This window comes from Procambarus clarkii, chromosome 38 (assembly GCF_040958095.1).
Source record: "Procambarus clarkii isolate CNS0578487 chromosome 38, FALCON_Pclarkii_2.0, whole genome shotgun sequence".
Lineage (NCBI taxonomy): Eukaryota > Metazoa > Arthropoda > Malacostraca > Decapoda > Cambaridae > Procambarus > Procambarus clarkii.
This window is the reverse complement of record NC_091187.1, coordinates 21,960,911-21,988,594: the sequence shown is the minus strand read 5'-3', so window position 1 is coordinate 21,988,594 and position 27,684 is coordinate 21,960,911. Positions and strand designations below refer to the sequence as shown.

General features: G+C 52.7%; 2 protein-coding genes across 5 annotated transcripts in view; both read right to left on the bottom strand.

The window, feature by feature from the left end:
• Positions 1-14,348, bottom strand: part of LOC138372407 (retinol dehydrogenase 13-like) — a 38,463-nt gene extending 24,115 nt beyond the window's left edge. For 3 of the 4 annotated variants that reach the window (XM_069337869.1, XM_069337871.1, XM_069337872.1), the window contains exons 1-4: positions 14,249-14,348; positions 3,875-4,155; positions 3,348-3,440; positions 2,858-2,982 (exon numbers count right to left, since the gene is read on the bottom strand). In XM_069337869.1, coding sequence (XP_069193970.1) covers positions 2,858-2,982; positions 3,348-3,440; positions 3,875-4,019 — 363 coding nt within the window. In that variant the 5' untranslated portion in view covers positions 4,020-4,155; positions 14,249-14,348. The remainder of the gene's footprint in view (positions 1-2,857; positions 2,983-3,347; positions 3,441-3,874; positions 4,156-14,248) is intronic. The other variant, XM_069337870.1, reaches the window with a different exon arrangement.
• On the bottom strand, positions 8,006-22,070 carry LOC138372289 (ice-structuring glycoprotein-like; the record flags this gene model as incomplete). Its single annotated transcript, XM_069337570.1, is given in 11 exon segments — positions 8,006-8,077; positions 15,667-16,250; positions 16,295-16,392; positions 16,394-16,535; positions 16,538-16,613; positions 18,120-18,165; positions 18,167-18,315; positions 18,318-18,368; positions 18,409-18,744; positions 21,469-22,017; positions 22,020-22,070. Coding segments are annotated over 11 exon segments (2,154 nt in total), but the record flags the coding sequence as incomplete, so codon positions are not given.
• Positions 22,071-27,684: the final 5,614 nt, after the last annotated feature.

The following is a 27,684-nucleotide window of genomic DNA, read 5'->3' as shown; positions in this document are numbered from 1 at the left end:
TCGGCCACCTCCCTGGAAAAAACGGGGGGAGGGGGGTCGGCCACCTCCCTGGAAAAAAACGGGGGGGGGGGGGTCGGCCACCTCCCTGGAAAAAACAGAAGGGGGGAGTCGGCCACCTCCCTGGAAAAAACGGGGGGTGGGTCGGCCACCTCCCTGGAAAAAACGGGGGAAGGGGGGTCGGCCACCTCCCTCGAAAAAAACGGGGGGAGGGGGTCGGCCACCTCCCTGGAAAAAACGGGTGGGGGGGTCGGCCACCTCCCTGGAAAAAACAGGGGGAGGGGGGTCGGCCACCTCTCTGGAAAAAACAGGGGGGGGGGGGTCGGCCACCTCCCTGGAAAAAAGGCTTCAATGGATGGGATGGGCCGGGTGGAATGAAAGACGACATCCTAATCAACCATCTTAATGCATTTATGCAAGTGAAAACATCAAGGGTAGCAGTAGTAGTAGTGGTGCCATCAGACAAGAAATATTTTGTGCATTTAGGTAGACTAAAATAATCATGGAACCTAGGAGACTATACAGAATTGAGGAGTATTCAAGTGTGATTAAAGCTGCTTCCCCAACAGCGAGAAGAAACAAATTCCAGTGTTACTGTTCTATTGTTTAACAGCCATTTGACATTTCTGTAGAATATTCATACAATCATTCTCCACTCTCCCATAGTTTAAGAATGCTACCGTTTCTCACAAATGCCGAGGATGACATCTCAAATTTCACAACAACATTATTCCGAAGCATTGGAACACCAACCATATATTTCAATAGCCCGTCCTTATCAACAAAAGGCCAAATTCTCGTTAATCCCATCTTAGCTATATAAATTTCTAAATTTTTTGTGATTAATTATTCTACACTGCAGTGGATTTTTCATCCAATAAAATCAGTCCGCCATAATGGAGGTGAAGGAGCCCATTATGTCATGCACGCCAGCACACACATTTAGAGTAGTGCACAAACACCACCGTCTGTTTAGAGAGTGAAGCTGAGGTTTCACCCCCAAGACACGCTAAGGATGGTAGAAATAGCCAAAGTTACTCTATCCCTTTGAGATGTATTTTATTGGCTCAATAAACGCACTTTAACAGACACGCTCTCATGTCCCGTGTCTGGTGCCGGACTAGCCATCTGTGGGAAATTTCCCATATTAATCATAAATTCTAATGCAATAGGCAAAAAATAAAATGCTGCCGTTTTGTATTAATTCAAATATAAATTAAATACTTTAGTCACCAGAACAAAATTGTATATGTTGCAAATTCGTTCCAGAAAGAGATTATATTGCCACGTCGCAATAATAAATTTGACACCCATATAATTAATACTAAACCCAATGGTCGTGACAAACTAACAAAATATACTGTACTAAATTATCAGTTATCAAATTAATCAAAATTACCTCATCCAATTATCAATAAAACCCATTAAGAACCATTCTGGGGAGACATCCCTGGGCAAGGAGGGGAGTAACCATCAAAACCCGGAGCTGAAAGAGGCGTCAACCTTGATCCATGGTTGTGCACCATATTTATTCTGGCGGAGTTGCGCAGTTATCACCATCAGTTCCGGGGAAGAAGTCATTGTTGTGTCGTTGGTCAAAGACAAAAGGAACCAGCCACAGCGAGTCGATTTCCCCCGAGTCTAATAATTAGTGTGCTCCCTTACTAAACAAGATAGGACTAAAAATAACTTAACAGACTCCAAATAGGACTACAAATAGCCTATGTTCGGTTATTCACATATTAGATTTATTGGCCAATTATTTCATAATGTGCAGTCGTTATGCAGCAGGAAAACAACACCCAAATGGGTAAGATTGAATTAATTATAATTAATTATTCCTCGTGTCATAATTGTATTATATCTGTTACTGGCATTTGTTACGATGTAACATTTCGGCAGGTAATTTGTGATTACTGGAGAAATTAACAGAGCTGGAACATCCCATGACCACGAGGACGCCACTCACACCTGTCCTGCATGGACTAACACCTGTCCTGCACGGTACTGCAGGTGCCTAAGAGCGTCTACTCTTGGATAACCAGCTTACACACTACAGAAACAGACACTGTTCTAAATTATTACTAACCATTACAGAAGAATAACAGTTTAGATCTACTGCATTACACACAAATCACAATAGCGTGATGCATCAAATGAACAAATCCACAAGGGATTCGAACCCAAGTTCGAGAGCATCCCAGGCGCTGCCTTAATCGACTGAGCTACGACATGAATCAGTAGAACTTCTGGTTTCAACTCTTTTTTTTTTTTTTTTAACCATGTCGTAGCTCAGTCGATTAAGGAAGCGTCTGGGAAGCTTTCGGATGTAGCTTCAAATCCTCGTCACGGCCCTTGTGGATTTGTTCATTAGATCTACTGTTTAATTACGGTATGATTACATAATATAATTTAAAGCCTCACCCCCCCCCCCCCCCCCCCAAGTGTGTGAAGTGAAAGTATATCAGTTATCTTAAATATTAAAACAATATAGTCCGCTTTGAAGAAACAAATAATCCATTCAAGATAATTAAAATATTGATTACTCACTGGTAGATTTCCCCACCCCATGTACTTTAATAGGGAGCTTCACTTTAACTATTATTACTTTGATTTATTCTCTATGGGGCCTTTTGATTACATGGCCAAGCAGTTTTATAGAACATAGGTAGGTATTCAATGTAGGATTTTCGTACATTGTTCATTTATAGATACACTAACATTCCAAAATATATATAACAACCGTTAGATAAATTTTATGAAATTTTGAAAAACTGAACTAATCAAATTTAGAATAATATTTTATCCATCTGTAAACCAAACGAGGCCAACACATAAGTAGGGTAAACTTGTGTCTTACCAGGACATGAAGAGCCTTCTCTGTAGCAAGGATGTCTTCAGCAAACTTTCTGACCGAGGAGAGATCAGAAGTATCCAGCTGGCGGACCTCCACCTTCCTGTTACCTGTAGTCCTTATGATGTCGTCTGAAAGTGTGACATTGGACGAAGCTATGGGATGGCAGTCACATGAATGTCATCCCACAGCGTTCCCGCCTCTAATGATTGTCATGCACATCAAGGCGGGAACACTACTACTACAAACAAGATCAAATGTCACATTACAAACTGGTTCCCATACAAATATAAATATTGAATTATGTACAACTATTACACTGGTTAACCAAAGCAAAGCTCCAATAGTTTATTGTCGAGTCAGTGCCCGACAAGAGTAAAATACGAGGTGTTGACCCACTACGGAGCAAAACAACCGGTGAGAACCGTGTCTTTCTCCACATCAACACTAATCTAGACAATATAAAATAATTATTACGAAATACTTATTAAAATACCTGCAACCTTTTGTGCCTTGTTAGTGTTCCTGCAGGCGAGGATGACACGGGCTCCTCGTCTTGCAAGGTCTCGTGCAGTTTCCTTCCCGATGCCTGCCAGGAAGGAACCTTATAATGGTTAGTTTTATTTCAATCAGCTAATTATTTTAAAGAATCTCACCGCATATGCAATAGTCTCCACATTCACTAGTTATGGGTTATGTAAGTAATTATCAAAAGATGGCACCAAACTGAGAAGGCTATGTAGCACCATCGAATGTGTGGAAAAAATCCGAGGGCGTTATGGGTTATGGAATTCTTTGATAAACAACCTATATAATCAAGAGGATAAATACAGTGATTTTGCTCGTTTAGTATTATAAATGACAGACCTGAACTGCAGCCAACAATAACTAGTACATTTATTACAAAACATTTGTCCCACAAAAAATCTAAATCTTAAAACAAAAACCCTTTCCAATTTTTTCCCCCAACCATAAATAATGCGCCATCTTTATGTCAGCGAAATGTTTACAAGTTTTACCTACCGGCTGAAGCTCCGGTGATGATGACAGTTTGTCCCAAGAGTTTCCTCCGAGAGGAACACCGGCCAGACTGGTACCTGTAGCCTAGCCTTACAGCCAAGCCTACGGCCGCTGTAGTGGTCAACGCCACCCATAAAACCCAAATCATTTTTTTTAAAAGGTTACTGTAACCTGGGTCTACAGGCAAGGATACAGAGCCAAGCAAGTTTAAAAATAAAGCATTATCAAAGAATACAGTGAAAGGCCGGTGCTCGTCCTCTGGGTATCCAGATCTAATGTCGACTCTGCAAGAAGAGATACAAGAATATAAGACACGAGGAAACTGTTGAAAGCTTGGAGGCCTGGTCGATGACCGGACTGCGGGGTCGCTAAGCCCCGAAATCACCTCATCTCAAGGGGGTGTAGGTACGAAAAAAAATCGGGAAACAATCGTAACATTTTGAAATATTTACAAAAATACTACGTAGTTCTGGCAATACTCTGGTGCAATCAGAATTATTTTACGATATAAATTTACGTATTTATGGCACATTTGCATGTGTAATTGTGCAGAATCCGGTGCCCCACGACTGTGGCGCGCCAAAGGTATTGCGTCGTACGTTCTAAACGTCAAATTTTTCGTAATAACGTCGTAAATAACTCTGTATGTATGAAGAGTAAATATACACTCATTGGCAACCTTCTCATCCCTAGTAGGGATGAGCGAGGTACCAGCCCTCAGTCACCTCGTGTGTCCTATTGAGGACTGTCGATGCGCCCTCCATTCTCGCTCCTGGAATAGCGCATTGTTGCGTCTACTGCACAATGACAAAGAGGAAGTGTCAGAAGAGCAGCAAATCTGGCACTCGGTCGCCGACTTTATCAGCAAAGGAAAGGCCCTTAAGCGCAAAGAGTAATATCAAGTGAAAGATCGTGTTGGCCTCCCTGCATCAGCTGTGAGGCTGACACCGACAACCCCCTCCTAGACCCTCCTCACACACCTTCCTCAACCCTCCTAGACCCTCCTCACACACCTTCCTGGACCCCCCCTCACACACCTCTCTCCACCAAGCCGAGACAGGATCCTGAGGAAGGTGAACCGGGCAATGGGACAGGTGCCTATTAGTGCCCATTCCAGTGCCACCTTGAGGACCCACAACTCTGATCAATTACAATAGGTTAGTATGTTTTAGGGTTATAATAAATAGGTGCAGGCATTATATATATACATAATATACACACACACATTATATATATATATATATTATATATATATATATATATATAATATTATTAAATATGACCGAAAAAGTAAGATTAATAATTCTAACACGAATTTTCTCGATCTTTCGTACGTTTCTTTTCACTGTTGGTGGTAATTCAAAAATCAATTCTCCAAAATTCATTTTTATTTCTAGTCTGACGCGACACTTGAGCTCGTTTCGTAAAACTTATTACATTTTCAAAGACTTTAGTTTACACATACACAACTGAATAGAACTTACACATCTCCGATTTATTTATATCTACATTTGAGTGAGGTGGATGGGGTGAGGTGGTATTAATAGGGTATTAAATTCATCAACACAAGACAGAACACGAAACAATGGGTATTGAATGGAAGTGATTGTAGAAAGCCTCATTGGTCCATATTTCTTGATGCTTCTATATTGGAGCGGAGTCTTGAGGTGGGTAGAATATAGTTGTGCATTAATTGGCTGTTGATTGCTGGTGTTGACTTTTTAATGAGTAGTGCCTCGCAAACGTCAAGCCGTCTGCTATCGCTGTATCTATCGATGATTTCTGTGTTTACTAGGATTTCTCTGGGGATGGTTTGGTTGTGGGAAGAGATATGTTCCTTAATGGAGCCCTGTTGCTTATGCATCGTTAAACGCCTAGAAAGAGATGTTGTTGTCTTGCCTATATACTGGGTTTTTTGGAGCTTACAATCCCCAAGAGGGCATTTGAAGGCATAGACGACGTTGGTCTCTTTTAAAGCGTTCTGCTTTGTGTCTGGAGAGTTTCTCATGAGTAGGCTGGCCGTTTTTCTGGTTTTATAGTAAATCGTCAGTTGTATCTTCTGATTTTGTCTGTAGGGATAACGTTTCTATTAACAATATCTTTCAGGACCCTTTCCTCCGTTTTATGAGCTGTGGAAAAGAAGTTCCTGTAAAATAGTCTAATAGGGGGTATAGGTGTTGTGTTAGTTGTCTCTTCAGAGGTTCAGAGGTTAGAAACGTTATCCCTACAGACAAAAATCAGAGGATACAACTGACGATTTACTATAAAACCAGAAAAACGGCCAGCCTACTCATGAGAAACTCTCCAGACACAAAGCAGAACGCTTTAAAAGAGACCAACGTCGTCTATGCCTTCAAATGCCCTCTTGGGGACTGTTAGCCTCAAAAAACTCAGTATATAGGCAACACAACAACATCTCTTTCCAGGCGATTAAAGATGCATAAGCAACAGGGCTCCATTATGGAACATATAATCTCTTCCCACAACCAAACCATCACCAGAGAAATCTTAGCAAACACAGAAATCATCGATAGATACAGCGATAGCAGGCGGCTTGATATCTGCCAGGCACTACACATCAAGAAGTCAACACCAGCAATCAACAGCCAATTAATGCACAACTATATTCTACCCACTTCAAGACTCCGCTCCAGTATATTAGCATCAAGAAATATGGGCCAATAGGCCCTCTGCAATTACTTACATTCTTACCTTCAATACCCATTGTTTCGTGTTCTATCCTGTATTGAAAGTTTTGTTCACCTCATCCAAAACTGTTGTAACATATCACCTCACCCAAAATGCGGGTATTAAATGAAAAATGAAAGCTGTTTAAATCATAGCATAAGTAAGAACTCTGTTTAGTGTTTGCAGGTAATAGTTTGTGTGTAAACTAAAAGTCTTTGAAAATGTAATAAGTTATTACGAAACGCGTTCAAGTGTCGCGTCAGACTAGAAATAAAAATGAATTTTGGAGAATTGATTTTTGAATTACCACCAACAGTGAAAAGAAACGTACGAAAGATCGAGAAAATTCGTGTTAGAATTATTAATCTTACTTTTTCGGTCATATTTAATAATATATGTCCACAGGAAAGACTGCTACCAAAATATACTAGTATATATATATTATATATAATTATATATATATATTATTTATATGCGCAATTTTTTTTTAATTTTTTTTCCGGTTGTTATCAGGGGAGTTGCATTGAGCTTACACACCTTGCTGAACGGATGCCTATCTGCAAGGGTGTAAATTATGAACGAAATTGGTCGACGTCAAGCTCTGCTACAGGTGGCCAAACTTTGATCTTATCTTACTCATGTAAGAAATTTTCAACTTCAAGGCGTTTCACAGCTTTCATTTATTAATCAATTTACATGCAAATTACACCTTATATGTAGAGTTTGTGCTTCTACAATTTCACGTAACACTTTAATCCAAAGTCCATATATTGATTTTATAAATATTGATAAACATCATATATTGCATATTTTTGGAAGGGGAACTTTGAATAGTTGTATTATTGCACTAAACACTTTTTTGATAAAACTGCTAAGTGAAATTCTTTATTATATGCTAATGTGATATCTGACTGTTATTGAAATGATTTTAGTTGACATGTGTTCCTAGAAATGTTTCGAAAATGTTGAAAATTCGTTGCATAATACGTTGTGTATTTTTTTTCTCACTTTTCTATTTAGGGTGTGATGCTGAAACTTTGACCAGTTGCAGCCCTTACCATTAACGGTTTGTAAATAAATTTTTAACAAAATTGAACAACTTGTTACTTTCCTGTACTGCCCCCCCCCCCCCCCTCAAGGTATGGTGGGGAGGACGAGGGGATGGGGGAGCGAGGATGGTTGGGGAGGATAGGGAAGGGTTGCTGTAGCTCAGCTGAACCACAGCAACGCATGGCCAGGTACAGCTAGTAACAAAACATGACTGCTTCATAATACGGAACTAAATAGTAAACTACCAGGGGTCTGGGAGCCAAACTCTCACACATCAGCGACGCGCACACCACCCAACTGATCTGACAATAATAATAATTTTAATAATAATAAAATAAAATTCTTAAACTCAAAACTGTAGAGATGTAAATGCTGTATCATGTCTATAACGACCTGTCACGGAGGTCTTCCCATATTTTGATTGTTGCCGCCGAAGGCGGCTAGTTTATTGTGCACCCCATACTCATCCTGTGAGCGGTAGCGCAAAAGCATTACAGAAGGCACAAAAGGTCTTTATCAGACCTCATCTTAGATTATTACATAAACAATTTCTTCAATTCTTCACACCTTATAGATACAATGTCAGCTAGTTACAGAGAAAGTGCTATTACAAGAGCCACATATTTACAGTAAGTCATTATACATTAATGGTAGGTCTTGTCGTTAATACTTTTATGAGATTCAGAGGCCGCCATTGTTCTATTGTACTTTATCAGTCTGCAGTTTCAGGAAAGCAAGTATGTCTACATACCGGTTGTAGTGCTTTATTACGGCTTCTTTTTCCTCTTCAGTCAGCACATCACCTGTCACCATTTCTTTAAATGTGTCACGGCGGAACCATCTGGGATGTGGCGTGCGCGGCCCGAGGCGGGCATCCACGTCCAGTTGAACTTCGTCACTATCACTACAAGCGTCACTGGTTTCACTTTGTTCTTTACCACAGGAAGCAGTCATCCTGGACACTTAACTCGCACAACAATAAACTCATCCTAGGGCTTACTGACGGAGCCCAACTAGTCCAGCATCGTATCAACAAACTGGGGCCAGATTCACGAAAGCACTTACGAACGTGTACATCTTTCCTCAATCTTTGACGGCTTTGATTACATTTATTAAACAGTTTACAAGCATGAAAACTTCCCATTCAACTGTTGTTATTGTTATAAACATCCTCCTCGTGCTTCGGAGCTCATTAACTGTTTAATAAGTGGAAACAAACCCGCCAAAGTTTGAGAACAGATGTACAGGTTCGTAAGTGCTTGCGTAAGTGCTTTCGTGAATCTGGCCCCTGGACCTATAACACCACCTCCCACGAGGACACACCCACCACACCAGTACCAGGCCCCAAGTGGAAAAAATCCCCCCTGCACAGAACATTTGGTTCCTTTACAATCCCATTGAACTACAACAAACCATATCCCCAGACCTATCTCAAATCCTTATCCTCATCCCTTCCAAGTGTGCAATGGCTTTATACTTTCATGATGGTGCCTTCCCTTCTTGTTGGAAATTTCCAACACTTTATTACTAATAATCAGTACCTTAAGTCACTAGTCTTGTACTGCTTAACATTATTTACTAACGTATAGCTTAGCAATAAGGAGTTTAGTTTATTAATGCCTAATAACGCATCATGCCCCAGAAATTCTAGCGAGATGTTACATCAGTACATGACGAAAGCGAAAAAAATTTACATGAAAGAATCGTCTGAAGTTCTCTTTATTTCACATTCCTTAATGGGAATCATTATTTGGTAATGTATTATTACAACTATATTCAGTGACTTACAGCTGACAATGTTTATCTTAGTTATTAGACTGTATTGCTCATCAGCCGATAATTCATGCAATTGCGAAGCGTCACTCAGAGCGTTCATAGAAAATAGAATTTCTACCCAGTACATTCTCATATCAACCAACGTTCATTTAATCATTAAGAAATAATTAATTTATTATCAAATAAGGCAATTTATTCTCTAAAGTTTCTGATACGCCATAGTTCCATCAACTCGCGATATTAAATAAAGTGTAGAAATATTCAATGCGTCGTAGCATCTGCGCATGTGCGAGCGATCCCGAGGAGGGGAGAGGAAGGCAAGCGATGCCATAGTCAACGAGGAAAGTGTCTGGTAGCCGAATTACCATTTTCGTATAGAAACAGCCGTGCACCTGCGGACGTTAGCAAGGGGTGGCAGCTTCATTATGTCTCATACACCTTGTGTGGGAACCGACCTGAGAGATTTATATGTATTTGATTTATATAGAATTTATATTTACGTTAATTTATATATTTCGATAGCAACTGGTATAAGTGGATTGTATTTCTGCAATATTTCTCACAAATCTATCCTTACACATTAGTGGGGGTTTATATTAAATTTATATAGAATAATTTTTAAATTCTAAATTTTGAAAGAATAATCAAAACGGGCAAAAGGTCGGCAGGAAATGACAATTTGATAGAAGAAGAGGGGAAGAACAATGAAACACGAGGAAAAGGAAAAGGGGTCTGGCAAAATTGGTAAAGGCAGCAGCAGGAGTATAAGGCTGCAAAAGGACAGAGGACTGACCCATGGAGCATCACACTCCGGCAGCTGCCCACCAAGCCTCCTCACGGTGGCAATGGGCCAGACAGTGAGGGGGTACTTTATTAAAATAACTTCGTTCGTTCGAAAAATAGCCGAAGGAATCTGTCATCACTTTACTAACATTATGCTTCGTGGAGTAAAGAAAAAAAAATAGTCAAAGGTAATTTCTTCATAATATTTCTAAACTAAAGTTACTCTGAGACAGCTTCAGTGTCAAATAATACTCCCATGCCCTCTTTCAGCCCATCCTCCAAACAAAGATCCAAAAGTGATTCCATGCACCCGCCAAACCCCCTGTTAATGAATGAAAAGCGGTTTACACACGACTCACAACTGCTGACGTTCGAACATATCCGGAACAAGTGCTTCACTGACGAATTTTGTTCGAATCACAACGCTATAAATGCTTCACCCACGTACTACAAATACAAATAATCACCAACAGAACCTAAACACCTAACCTATGCCTATTTATACACAATATGCTAATATATTATAATAATTTATACTTGAGAAAATTCCCGGTTTGAATGAACAGCAAGTTAAAATATATGAATGCGTCTGTGGGGTTGACCGCTGAATGTAATGGACTCTAGTCGAGGACGGGTTGCCTCTTTAAGCAAGAAGGATACACTCAATAACATGATCTTAAATACTCCATCTTTATTAAATTTCCCTCGAAATGAACAAACATCTTTATGTCATAATTTCTTACAAAAATGCATAAACGCCATCTTTAACAAATACCTTAAAATGAGTAAATACCCTTTTCAAAATCCAGATAGAAAAAAAAAATCTTCTGGAACAATGGAGGGAACTTTGACAAGCGGCTAGTTTTCTGTCCCCATCGAGGCCATTAGGACGATAGTGCCCCACCGACTAAACTCAAGAAGAAAAAAAAAAAAAAAAAGGTTATCTTGAGGTTATCTTGAGATGATTTCGGGGCTTTAGTGTCCCCGCGGCCCGGTCCTCGACCAGGCCTCCACCCCCAGGAAACAGCCCGTGACAGCTGACTAACTCCCAGGTACCTATTTACTGCTAGGTAACAGGGGCATTCAGGGTGAACGAAACTTTGCCCATTTGTTTCTGCCTCGTGCGGGAATCGAACCCGCGCCACAGAATTACGAGTCCTGAGCGCTATCCACCAGGCTACGAGGCCCCCTACGAGGTTACAAATCAAATATTATAGTTATACCTCCCATGACTGAGAACGTGAAGCTAAGAAGAGCACCAGAAGCGACCACTCTCATACAAGTTTGCGAGTGTAATTGCAAGTATTTGTACAATTTCGCAAAGAATTTGTATGTTGAATAGACATATGTAAAAGTTCAGGAAGTGTATGCGCAAATAATTTTATGAAAATTTGTGCAAATTGTATAAGAGTTTGAATAACTGTGTGGAAGTTTCTACAAGTTTCGTATATAAGGAGGAGTTTGTGTAGTGAAATGAACATTTGCACGCAAGTCTGTTCATTTGTGTATCTCTGCAAGTTTATGCTAGTTTGTGAATATGTAAGTGACATTTTGTGTACGGATTTATGCAATTTATGTAAAACTGTCATGGACATTTTATGCAAGTATATCTTGAGGTTATCTTGAGATGATTTCGGGGCTTTAGTGTCCCCGCGGCCCGGTCCTCGACCAGGCCTCCACCGCCAGGAAGCAGCCCGTGACAGCTGACTAACACCCAGGTACCTATTTTACTGCTAGGTAACAGGGGCATAGGGTGAAAGAAACTCTGCCCATTGTTTCTCGCCGGCGCCCGGGATCGAACCCGGGACCACAGGATCACAAGTCCAGCGTGCTGTCCGCTCGGCCGACCGGCTCCCGTAATACATGTAAATGCAAGATGAAAGTACAGTTTTGTAATGGTAACTGTTGAGGCTTGCCTTGGGAAGTAAAAGACGAATTAATGTTTCAGAAAATAAAATGATTTAAATAAGTTACGTAAGTTTAAGTTGATAAGTTACGCAAGAAGTTACGTCAGGCAAGTTAGGTTATGAAAGCTACCTCAGGTAGGTTAGGTATGAGAAGTTACATCGTGTAAGTTACGTTAAATTACATAAGATCAGAGGATAGGCAAAGTACACTGAATAATGTAAAGTTGTACAGAGAACATTTAAGAACATTCCGAGACCGTGTAAGAACGTCAGAACATTCCGAAAGCAAGAATAATGTGTAACAAGTTTTACAGACAACATCCTGCGCAAATGTTAAGGACATCGAGAGAACACACAAATATGGAACGAACATTTCAAGTCCGGGGCGGGGTGGGACTGCTCGGATTTATGAAGGAAAAATCGGTTTACACGCGACTCTACCAATTGCATTTGAACACTTTCGGAACAAGTACTTCACCGACAAATTTTGTTCGGACCAGAACGCTGTAAATGTTTCACCCACGCACTATAAATAATCGCCAGCAGAACATAAACACCTAACCTATGCCTATAAATGCACAATATGCTATTATAATAATTTATATTTGAGAAAATTCCCGTTTTGAATGCACAGCATGTAAAAATTTATGAATGTGTCTGAGATCGACTGGACTGTGGACGGGTTTGTGATACCCCCCCCCCCCCCTTATCTACACAAACTAACCAATAGAGCCCAAACCATTTATTTAAAAACGTAATAAAAATATAATTAAAATGTAATATACTATTTGATATTAAACACTTTGAATGGCTGAAATTTATGAGTAGATCTTTGGGGTCTCATCTCTGAGGAGACCTGCTCGAGGGAGGGTTTAGTACAAGAAACTTCTGTTCTCTTCACACAGGTGGTGGTCCACATACGACTTCCGGTTCCCTTCAACAGGTCCGAGAACTTTCCCTTCTCACGTGTCACAGGACCATGCCCGCTCCTCTTCCCTGGAACACCACCCGCAAATCTCCTTACAACCGGGTTCTCATTGACTGCCGAGTGAACAGGGGCGACCAGTTACGGTTTGGCGCCCGCTGAATCTTCCCTCGTGAGGGCTAATCCAGAGCAAGTGAGTGGCCAGGTGCGGGGCGAGCACTGCTACCCTCCTGCAGTGTTCTCCCGTTCAAAAATATGTGGACTAGGGGTTCAATGTCGCCAATTAGTTCAGGTCCATTATCACCCAGTAAAAATCTGCTATCAGAACTATAAATTCTGTCTTCAGACAACACACAGCCCCCCTCTATTTAAGTCCCTTAACATGTTAAACACACACATACAATAACCTTGTTCCTAAATTCTAATCTTTATCCGAAAATTCCTTGATAGATGCAACAGAACCCCCATGAGCACCACACCAAAAAGTAGTATCCGATATCCCCAGTCAAACATAAAACACTCCATGCAAAGAATCTATCCAGTCTATGTAATTCTCTCCTCAATGTCTTAACAAAATTATCAAATCAACGAGTTTAGACAAAAAGTAAAACTAAAAAGTACCTAAATACATCCTCAGTTTCCTACCTTTTGATTCAAACTCGCTATCTTTTAGTACTCACGTCCCTAATATTAGTACTCAAGACATGCAACTTCAGTGTAATCACTTTATATTATGGTAATTTTGTAGCAAAATTTGAGTTAATGTAATTATGGTGAACTCAAATACTAAAATGTACATATTAATACTTTCACTTTGATTAAGGACCTGTCCTCTTACGCTAAGTGTGTTTGTGGCTTTACAAGAATATAAAAACCAACGTTATGTATCGGCCCAACCACTTGGGGTGGACGGTAGAGCGACGGCCTCATTTCATGCTGGTCGCCGTTCAATCCCCGACAGTCCAAGTGGTTGGGCACTATTCCTCATCCCCGTCCCATCCTAAATCCCTATCCTGTCCCCTTCCAAGTGTTATATAGTCGTAATGGCTTAACACTTTCCCCTGACAGTGCCTTTCCTAATCCAATACATCTTCTATATAAAGAAAGAAATAAACCGTTCAGTGGCTGTACTGACGAATATTTAGTTCTTGTTCATGAAGACGCTGTGATATTTTAACTCAAACAATACAACTGCACTCGCCCTAGCAGTCCACAACCCGTTGGTTCCACAACACAGTTAATACGTACATACTGGTAAGTCCGGGAGTCCCCGTCAGAACCTCCACTAGGCCGGCGTGTCCCCAGCGCTCTGCCTGGCTTTGCGCGGCCCAGCCTTCACGTAACCTTGCTAAGCTCACCCGCTAGTCTATTCTTGCAGTCTTCATAACACTAGCTAGGCACCAGAACGAGTCTAGGCTGGGTAACTGCTCGCTGTGGCTCGTTATCCACTGTTACTGATGTAATTCATAACATTACCTCCATCACCTAGACTCTACAGATGTATAACGTCACGTACATGTGATAATAATATATAACAAAATACAGATTAAATTGTAATACGTATAGTGATGATAACATCACCTGTTGACATGTTTTAAGATATTGGCTCAGTGTCGCCGGCACCTTAGTCTACCTCTGCCCGTCAGGTGGGGGTGAGCTAGGAGGGTGTGAAGCACTACCCCGTCACGTGGTGGTGTTGGTGCTACTTGTGCTGCTCTTGCTGCTCTTGCTACTGGTGCTGCTGCTGTTGGTGCTGCTACTGATGCTGCTGTTGCTACTGGTGCTGTTACGTGTGTTACTACTGGTGCTGTTACTTGTGTTACTACTGGTGCTGCTGTTGGTGGTGCTGCTGCTGTTGGTGCAGTTGCCGGTGCTGCTGGTGTTGCTGCTGGTGCGACTGTTGCTGCTGCTGGTGCGGCTGTTGCTGCTGCTGTTGCTGCTGCTGGTGCGGCTGTTGCTGCTGCTGGTGCGCCTGCTGGTGCGGCTGTTGCTGCAGCTGTTGTTGCTGCTGGTGCGGCTGCTGGTGCGGCTGTTGCTGCTGCTGTTGCTGCTGCTGGTGCGGCTGTTGCTGCTGCTGTTGCTGCTGCTGGTGCTGCTGTTGCTGCTGCTGTTGCTGCTGCTGGTGCGCCTGTTGCTGCTGCTGTTGCTGCTGCTGGTGCGGCTGTTGCTGCTGCTGGTGCGGCTGTTGCTGCTGCTGGTGCGGCTGGTGCGGCTGTTGCTGCTGCTGGTGCGGCTGTTGCTGCTGCTGGTGCTGCTGCTGGTGCGGCTGTTGCTGCTGGTGCGGCTGGTGCGGCTGTTGCTGCTGGTGCGGCTGTTGCTGCTGGTGCAGCTGGTGCGGCTGGTGCGGCTGTTGCTGCTGGTGCGGCTGTTGCTGCTGGTGCGGCTGTTGCTGCTAGTGCGGCTGGTGCGGCTGTTGTTGCTGCTGGTGCTGCTGGTGCGGCTGTTGCTGCTGGTGCGGCTGTTGCTGCTGATGCGGCTGTTGCTGCTGTTGCTGCTGGTGCGGCTGTTGCTGCTGCTGGTGCGGCTGTAGCTGCTGCTGGTGCGGCTGTTGCTGCTGCTGGTGCGGCTGTTGCTGCTGCTGGTGCGGCTGTTGCTGCTGCTGGTGCGGCTGTTGCTGCTGCTGGTGCGGCTGTTGCTGCTGGTGCTGCTGGTGCGGCTGTTGCTGCTGGTGCGGCTGCTGGTGCGGCTGTTGCTACTGCTGGTGCTGCTGGTGCTGCTGCTGGTGCGGCTGTTGCTGCTGGTGCGGCTGTTGCTGCTGGTGCGGCTGTTGCTGCTGGTGCTGCTGCTGGTGCGGCTGTTGCTGCTGGTGCGGCTGTTGCTGGTGCTGCTGCTGGTGCGGCTGTTGCTGCTGGTGCTGCTGTTGCTGCTGGTGCGGCTGTTGCTGCTGCTGGTGCGGCTGCTGGTGCGGCTGTTGCTGCTGGTGCGGCTGCTGGTGCGGCTGTTGCTGCTGCTGGTGCGGCTGTTGCTGCTGGTGCGGCTGTTGCTGCTGGTGCTGCTGTTGCTGCTGGTGCGGCTGTTGCTGCTGGTGCGGCTGTTGTTGCTGCTGGTGCGGCTGTTGCTGCTGGTGCGGCTGTTGCTGCTGGTGCTGCTGCTGGTGCGGCTGTTGCTGCTGGTGCGGCTGGTGCTGCTGGTGCGGCTGCTGGTGCGGCTGGTGCTGCTGGTGCGGCTGCTGGTGCGGCTGTTGCTGCTGGTGCGGCTGCTGGTGCTGCTGTTGCTGCTGGTGCGGCTGTTGCTGCTGCTGGTGCTGCTGTTGCTGCTGGTGCGGCTGCTGGTGCTGCTGTTGCTGCTGGTGCGGCTGCTGGTGCTGCTGTTGCTGCTGGTGCTGCTGTTGCTGCTGGTGCGGCTGTTGCTGGTGCTGGTGCGGCTGTTGCTGGTGCTGGTGCGGCTGTTGCTGCTGGTGGTGCGGCTGTTGCTGCTGGTGCGGCTGTTGCTGCTGGTGCGGCTGTTGCTGCTGGTGCGGCTGTTGCTGGTGCGGCTGTTGCTGGTGCTGGTGCGGCTGTTGCTGGTGCTGGTGCGGCTGTTGCTGGTGCTGGTGCGGCTGTTGCTGGTGCTGGTGCGGCTGTTGCTGCTGCTGGTGCGGCTGTTGCTGCTGTTGCTGCTGGTGCGGCTGTTGCTGCTGGTGCGGCTGTTGCTGCTGGTGCGGCTGTTGCTGCTGCTGGTGCGGCTGTTGCTGGTGCGGCTGTTGCTGCTGCTGGTGCGGCTGTTGCTGCTGCTGGTGCTGGTGCGGCTGTTGCTGCTGTTGCTGCTGCTGGTGCGGCTGGTGCTGCTGGTGCGGCTGTTGCTGCTGCTGGTGCGGCTGTTGTTGCTGCTGGTGCGGCTGCTGGTGCGGCTGTTGCTGCTGGTGCGGCTGTTGCTGCTGCTGGTGCTGCTGTTGCTGCTGCTGGTGCGGCTGTTGCTGCTGGTGCGGCTGCTGGTGCGGCTGTTGCTGCTGGTGCGGCTGTTGCTGCTGTTGCTGCTGGTGCTGCTGCTGGTGCGGCTGTTGCTGCTGGTGCGGCTGTTGCTGCTGTTGCTGCTGGTGCGGCTGTTGCTGCTGTTGCTGCTGGTGCTGCTGGTGCGGCTGTTGCTGCTGGTGCGGCTGTTGCTGCTGTTGCTGCTGCTGCGGCTGTTGCTGCTGGTGCGGCTGTTGCTGCTGGTGCTGCTGGTGCTGCTGCTGGTGCGGCTGCTGGTTCGGCTGTTGCTGCTGGTGCGGCTGTTGCTGCTGCTGGTGCGGCTGTTGCTGCTGGTGCGGCTGTTGCTGCTGGTGCGGCTGTTGCTGCTGCTGGTGCGGCTGCTGGTGCGGCTGTTGCTGCTGCTGGTGCGGCTGGTGCGGCTGTTGCTGCTGCTGGTGCGCCTGTTGCTGCTGCTGGTGCGGCTGTTGCTGCTGGTGCGGCTGGTGCGGCTGTTGCTGCTGGTGCGGCTGTTGCTGCTGGTGCGGCTGGTGCGGCTGGTGCTGCTGGTGCGGCTGTTGCTGCTGGTGCGGCTGTTGCTGCTGCTGGTGCGGCTGTTGCTGCTGGTGCGGCTGGTGCGGCTGTTGCTGCTGGTGCGGCTGTTGCTGCTGGTGCTGCTGGTGCGGCTGTTGCTGCTGGTGCGGCTGTTGCTGCTGGTGCGGCTGTTGCTGCTGTTGCTGCTGGTGCGGCTGTTGCTGCTGCTGGTGCGGCTGTTGCTGCTGCTGGTGCGGCTGTTGCTGCTGCTGGTGCGGCTGTTGCTGCTGCTGGTGCGGCTGTTTCTGCTGCTGGTGCGGCTGTTGCTGCTGGTGCGGCTGTTGCTGCTGGTGCGGCTGTTGCTGCTGGTGCGGCTGTTGCTGCTGCTGGTGCGGCTGTTGTTGCTGCTGGTGCGGCTGCTGGTGCGGCTGTTGCTGCTGGTGCGGCTGTTGCTGCTGCTGGTGCTGCTGTTGCTGCTGCTGGTGCGGCTGTTGCTGCTGGTGCGGCTGCTGGTGCGGCTGTTGCTGCTGGTGCGGCTGTTGCTGCTGGTGCGGCTGTTGCTGCTGTTGCTGCTGGTGCTGCTGCTGGTGCGGCTGTTGCTGCTGGTGCGGCTGTTGCTGCTGTTGCTGCTGGTGCGGCTGTTGCTGCTGTTGCTGCTGGTGCTGCTGGTGCGGCTGTTGCTGCTGGTGCGGCTGTTGCTGCTGTTGCTGCTGCTGTTGCTGCTGGTGCGGCTGTTGCTGCTGGTGCTGCTGGTGCTGCTGCTGGTGCGGCTGCTGGTGCGGCTGTTGCTGCTGGTGCGGCTGTTGCTGCTGCTGGTGCGGCTGTTGCTGCTGGTGCGGCTGTTGCTGCTGGTGCGGCTGTTGCTGCTGCTGGTGCGGCTGCTGGTGCGGCTGTTGCTGCTGCTGGTGCGGCTGGTGCGGCTGTTGCTGCTGCTGGTGCGCCTGTTGCTGCTGCTGGTGCGGCTGTTGCTGCTGGTGCGGCTGGTGCGGCTGTTGCTGCTGGTGCGGCTGTTGCTGCTGGTGCGGCTGGTGCGGCTGGTGCTGCTGGTGCGGCTGTTGCTGCTGGTGCGGCTGTTGCTGCTGCTGGTGCGGCTGTTGCTGCTGGTGCGGCTGGTGCGGCTGTTGCTGCTGGTGCGGCTGTTGCTGCTGGTGCTGCTGGTGCGGCTGTTGCTGCTGGTGCGGCTGTTGCTGCTGGTGCGGCTGTTGCTGCTGTTGCTGCTGGTGCGGCTGTTGCTGCTGCTGGTGCGGCTGTTGCTGCTGCTGGTGCGGCTGTTGCTGCTGCTGGTGCGGCTGTTGCTGCTGCTGGTGCGGCTGTTTCTGCTGCTGGTGCGGCTGTTGCTGCTGGTGCGGCTGTTGCTGCTGGTGCGGCTGTTGCTGCTGGTGCTGCTGGTGCGGCTGTTGCTGCTGGTGCTGCTGCTGGTGCGGCTGTTGCTGCTGGTGCAGCTGTTGCTGCTGGTGCTGCTGCTGGTGCGGCTGTTGCTGCTGGTGCGGCTGTTGCTGCTGCTGGTGCTGCTGCTGGTGCGGCTGTTGCTGCTGGTGCTGCTGTTGCTGCTGGTGCGGCTGTTGCTGCTGGTGCGGCTGTTGCTGCTGCTGGTGCGGCTGTTGCTGCTGCTGCTGCTGGTGCGGCTGTTGCTGCTGGTGCGGCTGCTGGTGCGGCTGTTGCTGCTGGTGCGGCTGCTGGTGCGGCTGCTGGTGCGGCTGTTGCTGCTGGTGCGGCTGCTGGTGCTGCTGTTGCTGGTGCTGGTGCGGCTGTTGCTGCTGCTGTTGCTGGTGCTGGTGCGGCTGCTGGTGCTGCTGTTGCTGCTGGTGCTGCTGTTGCTGCTGCTGGTGCGGCTGTTGCTGCTGGTGCGGCTGTTGCTGGTGCTGAAGCGGCTGTTGTTGCTGCTGGTGCGGCTGCTGGTGCGGCTGTTGCTGCTGGTGCGGCTGTTGCTGCTGCTGGTGCTGCTGTTGCTGCTGCTGGTGCGGCTGTTGCTGCTGGTGCGGCTGCTGGTGCGGCTGTTGCTGCTGGTGCGGCTGTTGCTGCTGGTGCGGCTGTTGCTGCTGTTGCTGCTGGTGCTGCTGCTGGTGCGGCTGTTGCTGCTGGTGCGGCTGTTGCTGCTGGTGCTGCTGGTGCGGCTGTTGCTGCTGGTGCGGCTGTTGCTGCTGTTGCTGCTGGTGCGGCTGTTGCTGCTGGTGCGGCTGTTGCTGCTGGTGCTGCTGGTGCTGCTGCTGGTGCGGCTGCTGTTGCGGCTGTTGCTGCTGGTGCGGCTGTTGCTGCTGCTGGTGCGGCTGTTGCTGCTGGTGCGGCTGTTGCTGCTGCTGGTGCGGCTGCTGGTGCGGCTGTTGCTGCTGCTGGTGCGGCTGGTGCGGCTGTTGCTGCTGCTGGTGCGGCTGTTGCTGCTGCTGGTGCGGCTGTTGCTGCTGGTGCGGCTGGTGCGGCTGTTGCTGCTGGTGCGGCTGTTGCTGCTGGTGCGGCTGGTGCGGCTGGTGCTGCTGGTGCGGCTGTTGCTGCTGGTGCGGCTGTTGCTGCTGCTGGTGCGGCTGTTGCTGCTGGTGCGGCTGGTGCGGCTGTTGCTGCTGGTGCGGCTGTTGCTGCTGGTGCGGCTGTTGCTGCTGGTGCGGCTGTTGCTGCTGGTGCGGCTGTTGCTGCTGGTGCGGCTGTTGCTGCTGTTGCTGCTGGTGCGGCTGTTGCTGCTGCTGGTGCGGCTGTTGCTGCTGCTGGTGCGGCTGTTGCTGCTGCTGGTGCGGCTGTTGCTGCTGGTGCGGCTGTTGCTGCTGGTGCGGCTGTTGCTGCTGGTGCTGCTGGTGCGGCTGTTGCTGCTGGTGCTGCTGCTGGTGCGGCTGCTGGTGCGGCTGTTGCTACTGCTGGTGCTGCTGGTGCTGCTGGTGCGGCTGTTGCTGCTGGTGCGGCTGTTGCTGCTGGTGCGGCTGTTGCTGCTGGTGCTGCTGCTGGTGCGGCTGTTGCTGCTGGTGAGGCTGTTGCTGCTGCTGGTGCTGCTGCTGGTGCGGCTGTTGCTGCTGGTGCTGCTGTTGCTGCTGGTGCGGCTGTTGCTGCTGGTGCGGCTGTTATTGCTGCTGGTGCGGCTGATGCTGCTGCTGCTGCTGGTGCGGCTGTTGCTGCTGGTGCGGCTGCTGGTGCGGCTGTTGCTGCTGGTGCGGCTGTTGCTGCATGTGCGGCTGTTGCTGCTGGTGCGGCTGTTGCTGCTGGTGCGGCTGTTGCTGCTGGTGCTGCTGGTGCGGCTGTTGCTGCTGGTGCGGCTGCTGGTGCGGCTGTTGCTACTGCTGGTGCTGCTGGTGCTGCTGCTGGTGCGGCTGTTGCTGCTGGTGCGGCTGTTGCTGCTGGTGCGGCTGTTGCTGCTGGTGCTGCTGCTGGTGCGGCTGTTGCTGCTGGTGCGGCTGTTGCTGGTGCTGCTGCTGGTGCGGCTGTTGCTGCTGGTGCTGCTGTTGCTGCTGGTGCTGCTGTTGCTGCTGCTGGTGCGGCTGCTGGTGCGGCTGTTGCTGCTGGTGCGGCTGCTGGTGCGGCTGTTGCTGCTGCTGGTGCGGCTGTTGCTGCTGGTGCGGCTGTTGCTGCTGGTGCTGCTGTTGCTGCTGGTGCGGCTGTTGCTGCTGGTGCGGCTGTTGTTGCTGCTGGTGCGGCTGTTGCTGCTGGTGCGGCTGTTGCTGCTGGTGCTGCTGCTGGTGCGGCTGTTGCTGCTGGTGCGGCTGGTGCTGCTGGTGCGGCTGCTGGTGCGGCTGTTGCTGCTGGTGCGGCTGCTGGTGCTGCTGTTGCTGCTGGTGCGGCTGTTGCTGCTGCTGGTGCTGCTGTTGCTGCTGGTGCGGCTGCTGGTGCTGCTGTTGCTGCTGGTGCGGCTGCTGGTGCTGCTGTTGCTGCTGGTGCTGCTGTTGCTGCTGGTGCGGCTGTTGCTGGTGCTGGTGCGGCTGTTGCTGGTGCTGGTGCGGCTGTTGCTGCTGGTGGTGCGGCTGTTGCTGCTGGTGCGGCTGTTGCTGCTGGTGCGGCTGTTGCTGCTGCTGGTGCGGCTGTTGCTGGTGCTGGTGCGGCTGTTGCTGGTGCTGGTGCGGCTGTTGCTGCTGCTGGTGCGGCTGTTGCTGCTGCTGGTGCGGCTGTTGCTGCTGTTGCTGCTGGTGCGGCTGTTGCTGCTGGTGCGGCTGTTGCTGCTGGTGCGGCTGTTGCTGCTGGTGCGGCTGTTGCTGCTGCTGGTGCGGCTGTTGCTGGTGCTGGTGCGGCTGTTGCTGCTGCTGGTGCGGCTGTTGCTGCTGCTGGTGCTGGTGCGGCTGTTGCTGCTGCTGTTGCTGCTGCTGGTGCGGCTGTTGCTGCTGGTGCGGCTGTTGCTGCTGCTGGTGCGGCTGTTGTTGCTGCTGGTGCGGCTGCTGGTGCGGCTGTTGCTGCTGGTGCGGCTGTTGCTGCTGCTGGTGCTGCTGTTGCTGCTGCTGGTGCGGCTGTTGCTGCTGGTGCGGCTGCTGGTGCGGCTGTTGCTGCTGGTGCGGCTGTTGCTGCTGGTGCGGCTGTTGCTGCTGTTGCTGCTGGTGCTGCTGCTGGTGCGGCTGTTGCTGCTGGTGCGGCTGTTGCTGCTGTTGCTGCTGGTGCGGCTGTTGCTGCTGTTGCTGCTGGTGCTGCTGGTGCGGCTGTTGCTGCTGGTGCGGCTGTTGCTGCTGTTGCTGCTGCTGCGGCTGTTGCTGCTGGTGCGGCTGTTGCTGCTGGTGCTGCTGGTGCTGCTGCTGGTGCGGCTGCTGGTGCGGCTGTTGCTGCTGGTGCGGCTGTTGCTGCTGCTGGTGCGGCTGTTGCTGCTGGTGCGGCTGTTGCTGCTGCTGGTGCGGCTGCTGGTGCGGCTGTTGCTGCTGCTGGTGCGGCTGGTGCGGCTGTTGCTGCTGCTGGTGCGCCTGTTGCTGCTGCTGGTGCGGCTGTTGCTGCTGGTGCGGCTGGTGCGGCTGTTGCTGCTGGTGCGGCTGTTGCTGCTGGTGCGGCTGGTGCGGCTGGTGCTGCTGGTGCGGCTGTTGCTGCTGGTGCGGCTGTTGCTGCTGCTGGTGCGGCTGTTGCTGCTGGTGCGGCTGGTGCGGCTGTTGCTGCTGGTGCGGCTGTTGCTGCTGGTGCTGCTGGTGCGGCTGTTGCTGCTGGTGCGGCTGTTGCTGCTGGTGCGGCTGTTGCTGCTGTTGCTGCTGGTGCGGCTGTTGCTGCTGCTGGTGCGGCTGTTGCTGCTGCTGGTGCGGCTGTTGCTGCTGCTGGTGCGGCTGTTGCTGCTGCTGGTGCGGCTGTTGCTGCTGCTGGTGCGGCTGTTGCTGCTGCTGGTGCGGCTGTTGCTGCTGCTGGTGCGGCTGTTGCTGCTGGTGCGGCTGTTGCTGCTGGTGCGGCTGTTGCTGCTGGTGCTGCTGGTGCGGCTGTTGCTGCTGGTGCTGATGCTGGTGCGGCTGTTGCTGCTGGTGCAGCTGTTGCTGCTGGTGCTGCTGCTGGTGCGGCTGTTGCTGCTGGTGCGGCTGTTGCTGCTGCTGGTGCTGCTGCTTGTGCGGCTGTTGCTGCTGGTGCTGCTGCTGGTGCGGCTGTTGCTGCTGGTGCAGCTGTTGCTGCTGGTGCTGCTGCTGGTGCGGCTGTTGCTGCTGGTGCGGCTGTTGCTGCTGGTGCGGCTGTTGCTGCTGGTGCGGCTGTTGCTGCTGGTGCGGCTGTTGCTGCTGCTGGTGCTGCTGCTGGTGCGGCTGTTGCTGCTGGTGCTGCTGTTGCTGCTGGTGCGGCTGTTGCTGCTGGTGCGGCTGTTGCTGCTGCTGGTGCGGCTGTTGCTGCTGCTGCTGCTGGTGCGGCTGTTGCTGCTGGTGCGGCTGCTGGTGCTGCTGTTGCTGGTGCTGGTGCGGCTGTTGCTGCTGCTGTTGCTGGTGCTGGTGCGGCTGTTGCTGCTGGTGCGGCTGTTGCTGCTGGTGCGGCTGTTGCTGCTGGTGCTGCTGGTGCGGCTGTTGCTGCTGGTGCTGCTGCTGGTGCGGCTGCTGGTGCGGCTGTTGCTACTGCTGGTGCTGCTGCTTGTGCGGCTGTTGCTGCTGGTGCGGCTGCTGGTGCTGCTGTTGCTGGTGCTGGTGCGGCTGTTGCTGCTGCTGTTGCTGGTGCTGGTGCGGCTGCTGGTGCTGCTGTTGCTGCTGTTGCTGCTGCTGGTGCGGCTGTTGCTGCTGGTGCGGCTGTTGCTGGTGCTGAAGCGGCTGTTGTTGCTGCTGGTGCGGCTGCTGGTGCGGCTGTTGCTGCTGGTGCGGCTGTTGCTGCTGCTGGTGCTGCTGTTGCTGCTGCTGGTGCGGCTGTTGCTGCTGGTGCGGCTGCTGGTGCGGCTGTTGCTGCTGGTGCGGCTGTTGCTGCTGGTGCGGCTGTTGCTGCTGTTGCTGCTGGTGCTGCTGCTGGTGCGGCTGTTGCTGCTGGTGCGGCTGTTGCTGCTGTTGCTGCTGGTGCGGCTGTTGCTGCTGATGCTGCTGGTGCTGCTGGTGCGGCTGTTGCTGCTGGTGCGGCTGTTGCTGCTGTTGCTGCTGGTGCGGCTGTTGCTGCTGGTGCGGCTGTTGCTGCTGGTGCTGCTGCTGGTGCGGCTGCTGGTGCGGCTGTTGCTGCTGGTGCGGCTGTTGCTGCTGCTGGTGCGGCTGTTGCTGCTGGTGCGGCTGTTGCTGCTGGTGCGGCTGTTGCTGCTGCTGGTGCGGCTGCTGGTGCGGCTGTTGCTGCTGCTGGTGCGGCTGTTGCTGCTGCTGGTGCGGCTGTTGCTGCTGCTGGTGCGGCTGTTGCTGCTGGTGCGGCTGGTGCGGCTGTTGCTGCTGGTGCGGCTGTTGCTGCTGGTGCGGCTGGTGCGGCTGGTGCTGCTGGTGCGGCTGTTGCTGCTGGTGCGGCTGTTGCTGCTGCTGGTGCGGCTGTTGCTGCTGGTGCGGCTGGTGCGGCTGTTGCTGCTGGTGCGGCTGTTGCTGCTGGTGCGGCTGTTGCTGCTGGTGCTGCTGGTGCGGCTGTTGCTGCTGGTGCGGCTGTTGCTGCTGGTGCGGCTGTTGCTGCTGTTGCTGCTGGTGCGGCTGTTGCTGCTGCTGGTGCGGCTGTTGCTGCTGCTGGTGCGGCTGTTGCTGCTGCTGGTGCGGCTGTTGCTGCTGGTGCGGCTGTTGCTGCTGGTGCGGCTGTTGCTGCTGGTGCTGCTGGTGCGGCTGTTGCTGCTGGTGCTGCTGCTGGTGCGGCTGCTGGTGCGGCTGTTGCTACTGCTGGTGCTGCTGGTGCTGCTGGTGCGGCTGTTGCTGCTGGTGCGGCTGTTGCTGCTGGTGCTGCTGCTGGTGCGGCTGTTGCTGCTGGTGCGGCTGTTGCTGCTGCTGGTGCTGCTGCTGGTGCGGCTGTTGCTGCTGGTGCTGCTGTTGCTGCTGGTGCGGCTGTTGCTGCTGGTGCGGCTGTTATTGCTGCTGGTGCGGCTGATGCTGCTGCTGCTGCTGGTGCGGCTGTTGCTGCTGCTGGTGCGGCTGTTGCTGCTGGTGCGGCTGTTGCTGCTGGTGCGGCTGTTGCTGCTGCTGGTGCGGCTGTTGCTGCTGCTGGTGCGGCTGTTGCTGCTGCTGGTGCGGCTGTTGCTGCTGTTGCTGCTGGTGCGGCTGTTGCTGCTGGTGCGGCTGTTGCTGCTGGTGCGGCTGTTGCTGCTGGTGCGGCTGTTGCTGCTGCTGGTGCGGCTGTTGCTGGTGCTGGTGCGGCTGTTGCTGCTGCTGGTGCGGCTGTTGCTGCTGCTGGTGCTGGTGCGGCTGTTGCTGCTGTTGCTGCTGCTGGAGCGGCTGTTGCTGCTGGTGCGGCTGTTGCTGCTGCTGGTGCGGCTGTTGTTTCTGCTGGTGCGGCTGCTGGTGCGGCTGTTGCTGCTGGTGCGGCTGTTGCTGCTGCTGGTGCTGCTGTTGCTGCTGCTGGTGCGGCTGTTGCTGCTGGTGCGGCTGCTGGTGCGGCTGTTGCTGCTGGTGCGGCTGTTGCTGCTGGTGCGGCTGTTGCTGCTGTTGCTGCTGGTGCTGCTGCTGGTGCGGCTGTTGCTGCTGGTGCGGCTGTTGCTGCTGTTGCTGCTGGTGCGGCTGTTGCTGCTGTTGCTGCTGGTGCTGCTGGTGCGGCTGTTGCTGCTGGTGCGGCTGTTGCTGCTGTTGCTGCTGCTGCGGCTGTTGCTGCTGGTGCGGCTGTTGCTGCTGGTGCTGCTGGTGCTGCTGCTGGTGCGGCTGCTGGTGCGGCTGTTGCTGCTGGTGCGGCTGTTGCTGCTGCTGGTGCGGCTGTTGCTGCTGGTGCGGCTGTTGCTGCTGGTGCGGCTGTTGCTGCTGCTGGTGCGGCTGCTGGTGCGGCTGTTGCTGCTGCTGGTGCGGCTGGTGCGGCTGTTGCTGCTGCTGGTGCGCCTGTTGCTGCTGCTGGTGCGGCTGTTGCTGCTGGTGCGGCTGGTGCGGCTGTTGCTGCTGGTGCGGCTGTTGCTGCTGGTGCGGCTGGTGCGGCTGGTGCTGCTGGTGCGGCTGTTGCTGCTGGTGCGGCTGTTGCTGCTGCTGGTGCGGCTGTTGCTGCTGGTGCGGCTGGTGCGGCTGTTGCTGCTGGTGCGGCTGTTGCTGCTGGTGCTGCTGGTGCGGCTGTTGCTGCTGGTGCGGCTGTTGCTGCTGGTGCGGCTGTTGCTGCTGTTGCTGCTGGTGCGGCTGTTGCTGCTGCTGGTGCGGCTGTTGCTGCTGCTGGTGCGGCTGTTGCTGCTGCTGGTGCGGCTGTTGCTGCTGCTGGTGCGGCTGTTGCTGCTGCTGGTGCGGCTGTTGCTGCTGGTGCGGCTGTTGCTGCTGCTGGTGCTGCTGCTGGTGCGGCTGTTGCTGCTGGTGCTGCTGTTGCTGCTGGTGCGGCTGTTGCTGCTGGTGCGGCTGTTGCTGCTGCTGGTGCGGCTGTTGCTGCTGCTGCTGCTGGTGCGGCTGTTGCTGCTGGTGCGGCTGCTGGTGCGGCTGTTGCTGCTGGTGCGGCTGCTGGTGCGGCTGCTGGTGCGGCTGTTGCTGCTGGTGCGGCTGCTGGTGCTGCTGTTGCTGGTGCTGGTGCGGCTGTTGCTGCTGCTGTTGCTGGTGCTGGTGCGGCTGCTGGTGCTGCTGTTGCTGCTGGTGCTGCTGTTGCTGCTGCTGGTGCGGCTGTTGCTGCTGGTGCGGCTGTTGCTGGTGCTGAAGCGGCTGTTGTTGCTGCTGGTGCGGCTGCTGGTGCGGCTGTTGCTGCTGGTGCGGCTGTTGCTGCTGCTGGTGCTGCTGTTGCTGCTGCTGGTGCGGCTGTTGCTGCTGGTGCGGCTGCTGGTGCGGCTGTTGCTGCTGGTGCGGCTGTTGCTGCTGGTGCGGCTGTTGCTGCTGTTGCTGCTGGTGCTGCTGCTGGTGCGGCTGTTGCTGCTGGTGCGGCTGTTGCTGCTGTTGCTGCTGGTGCTGCTGGTGCGGCTGTTGCTGCTGGTGCGGCTGTTGCTGCTGTTGCTGCTGGTGCGGCTGTTGCTGCTGGTGCGGCTGTTGCTGCTGGTGCTGCTGCTGGTGCGGCTGCTGGTGCGGCTGTTGCTGCTGGTGCGGCTGTTGCTGCTGCTGGTGCGGCTGTTGCTGCTGGTGCGGCTGTTGCTGCTGCTGGTGCGGCTGCTGGTGCGGCTGTTGCTGCTGCTGGTGCGGCTGGTGCGGCTGTTGCTGCTGCTGGTGCGGCTGTTGCTGCTGCTGGTGCGGCTGTTGCTGCTGGTGCGGCTGATGCGGCTGTTGCTGCTGGTGCGGCTGTTGCTGCTGGTGCGGCTGGTGCGGCTGGTGCTGCTGGTGCGGCTGTTGCTGCTGGTGCGGCTGTTGCTGCTGCTGGTGCGGCTGTTGCTGCTGGTGCGGCTGGTGCGGCTGTGGCTGCTGGTGCGGCTGTTGCTGCTGGTGCGGCTGTTGCTGCTGGTGCTGCTGGTGCGGCTGTTGCTGCTGGTGCGGCTGTTGCTGCTGGTGCGGCTGTTGCTGCTGTTGCTGCTGGTGCGGCTGTTGCTGCTGCTGGTGCGGCTATTGCTGCTGCTGGTGCGGCTGTTGCTGCTGCTGGTGCGGCTGTTGCTGCTGGTGCGGCTGTTGCTGCTGGTGCGGCTGTTGCTGCTGGTGCTGCTGGTGCGGCTGTTGCTGCTGGTGCTGCTGCTGGTGCGGCTGCTGGTGCGGCTGTTGCTACTGCTGGTGCTGCTGGTGCTGCTGGTGCGGCTGTTGCTGCTGGTGCGGCTGTTGCTGCTGGTGCTGCTGCTGGTGCGGCTGTTGCTGCTGGTGCGGCTGTTGCTGCTGCTGGTGCTGCTGCTGGTGCGGCTGTTGCTGCTGGTGCTGCTGTTGCTGCTGGTGCGGCTGTTGCTGCTGGTGCGGCTGTTATTGCTGCTGGTGCGGCTGA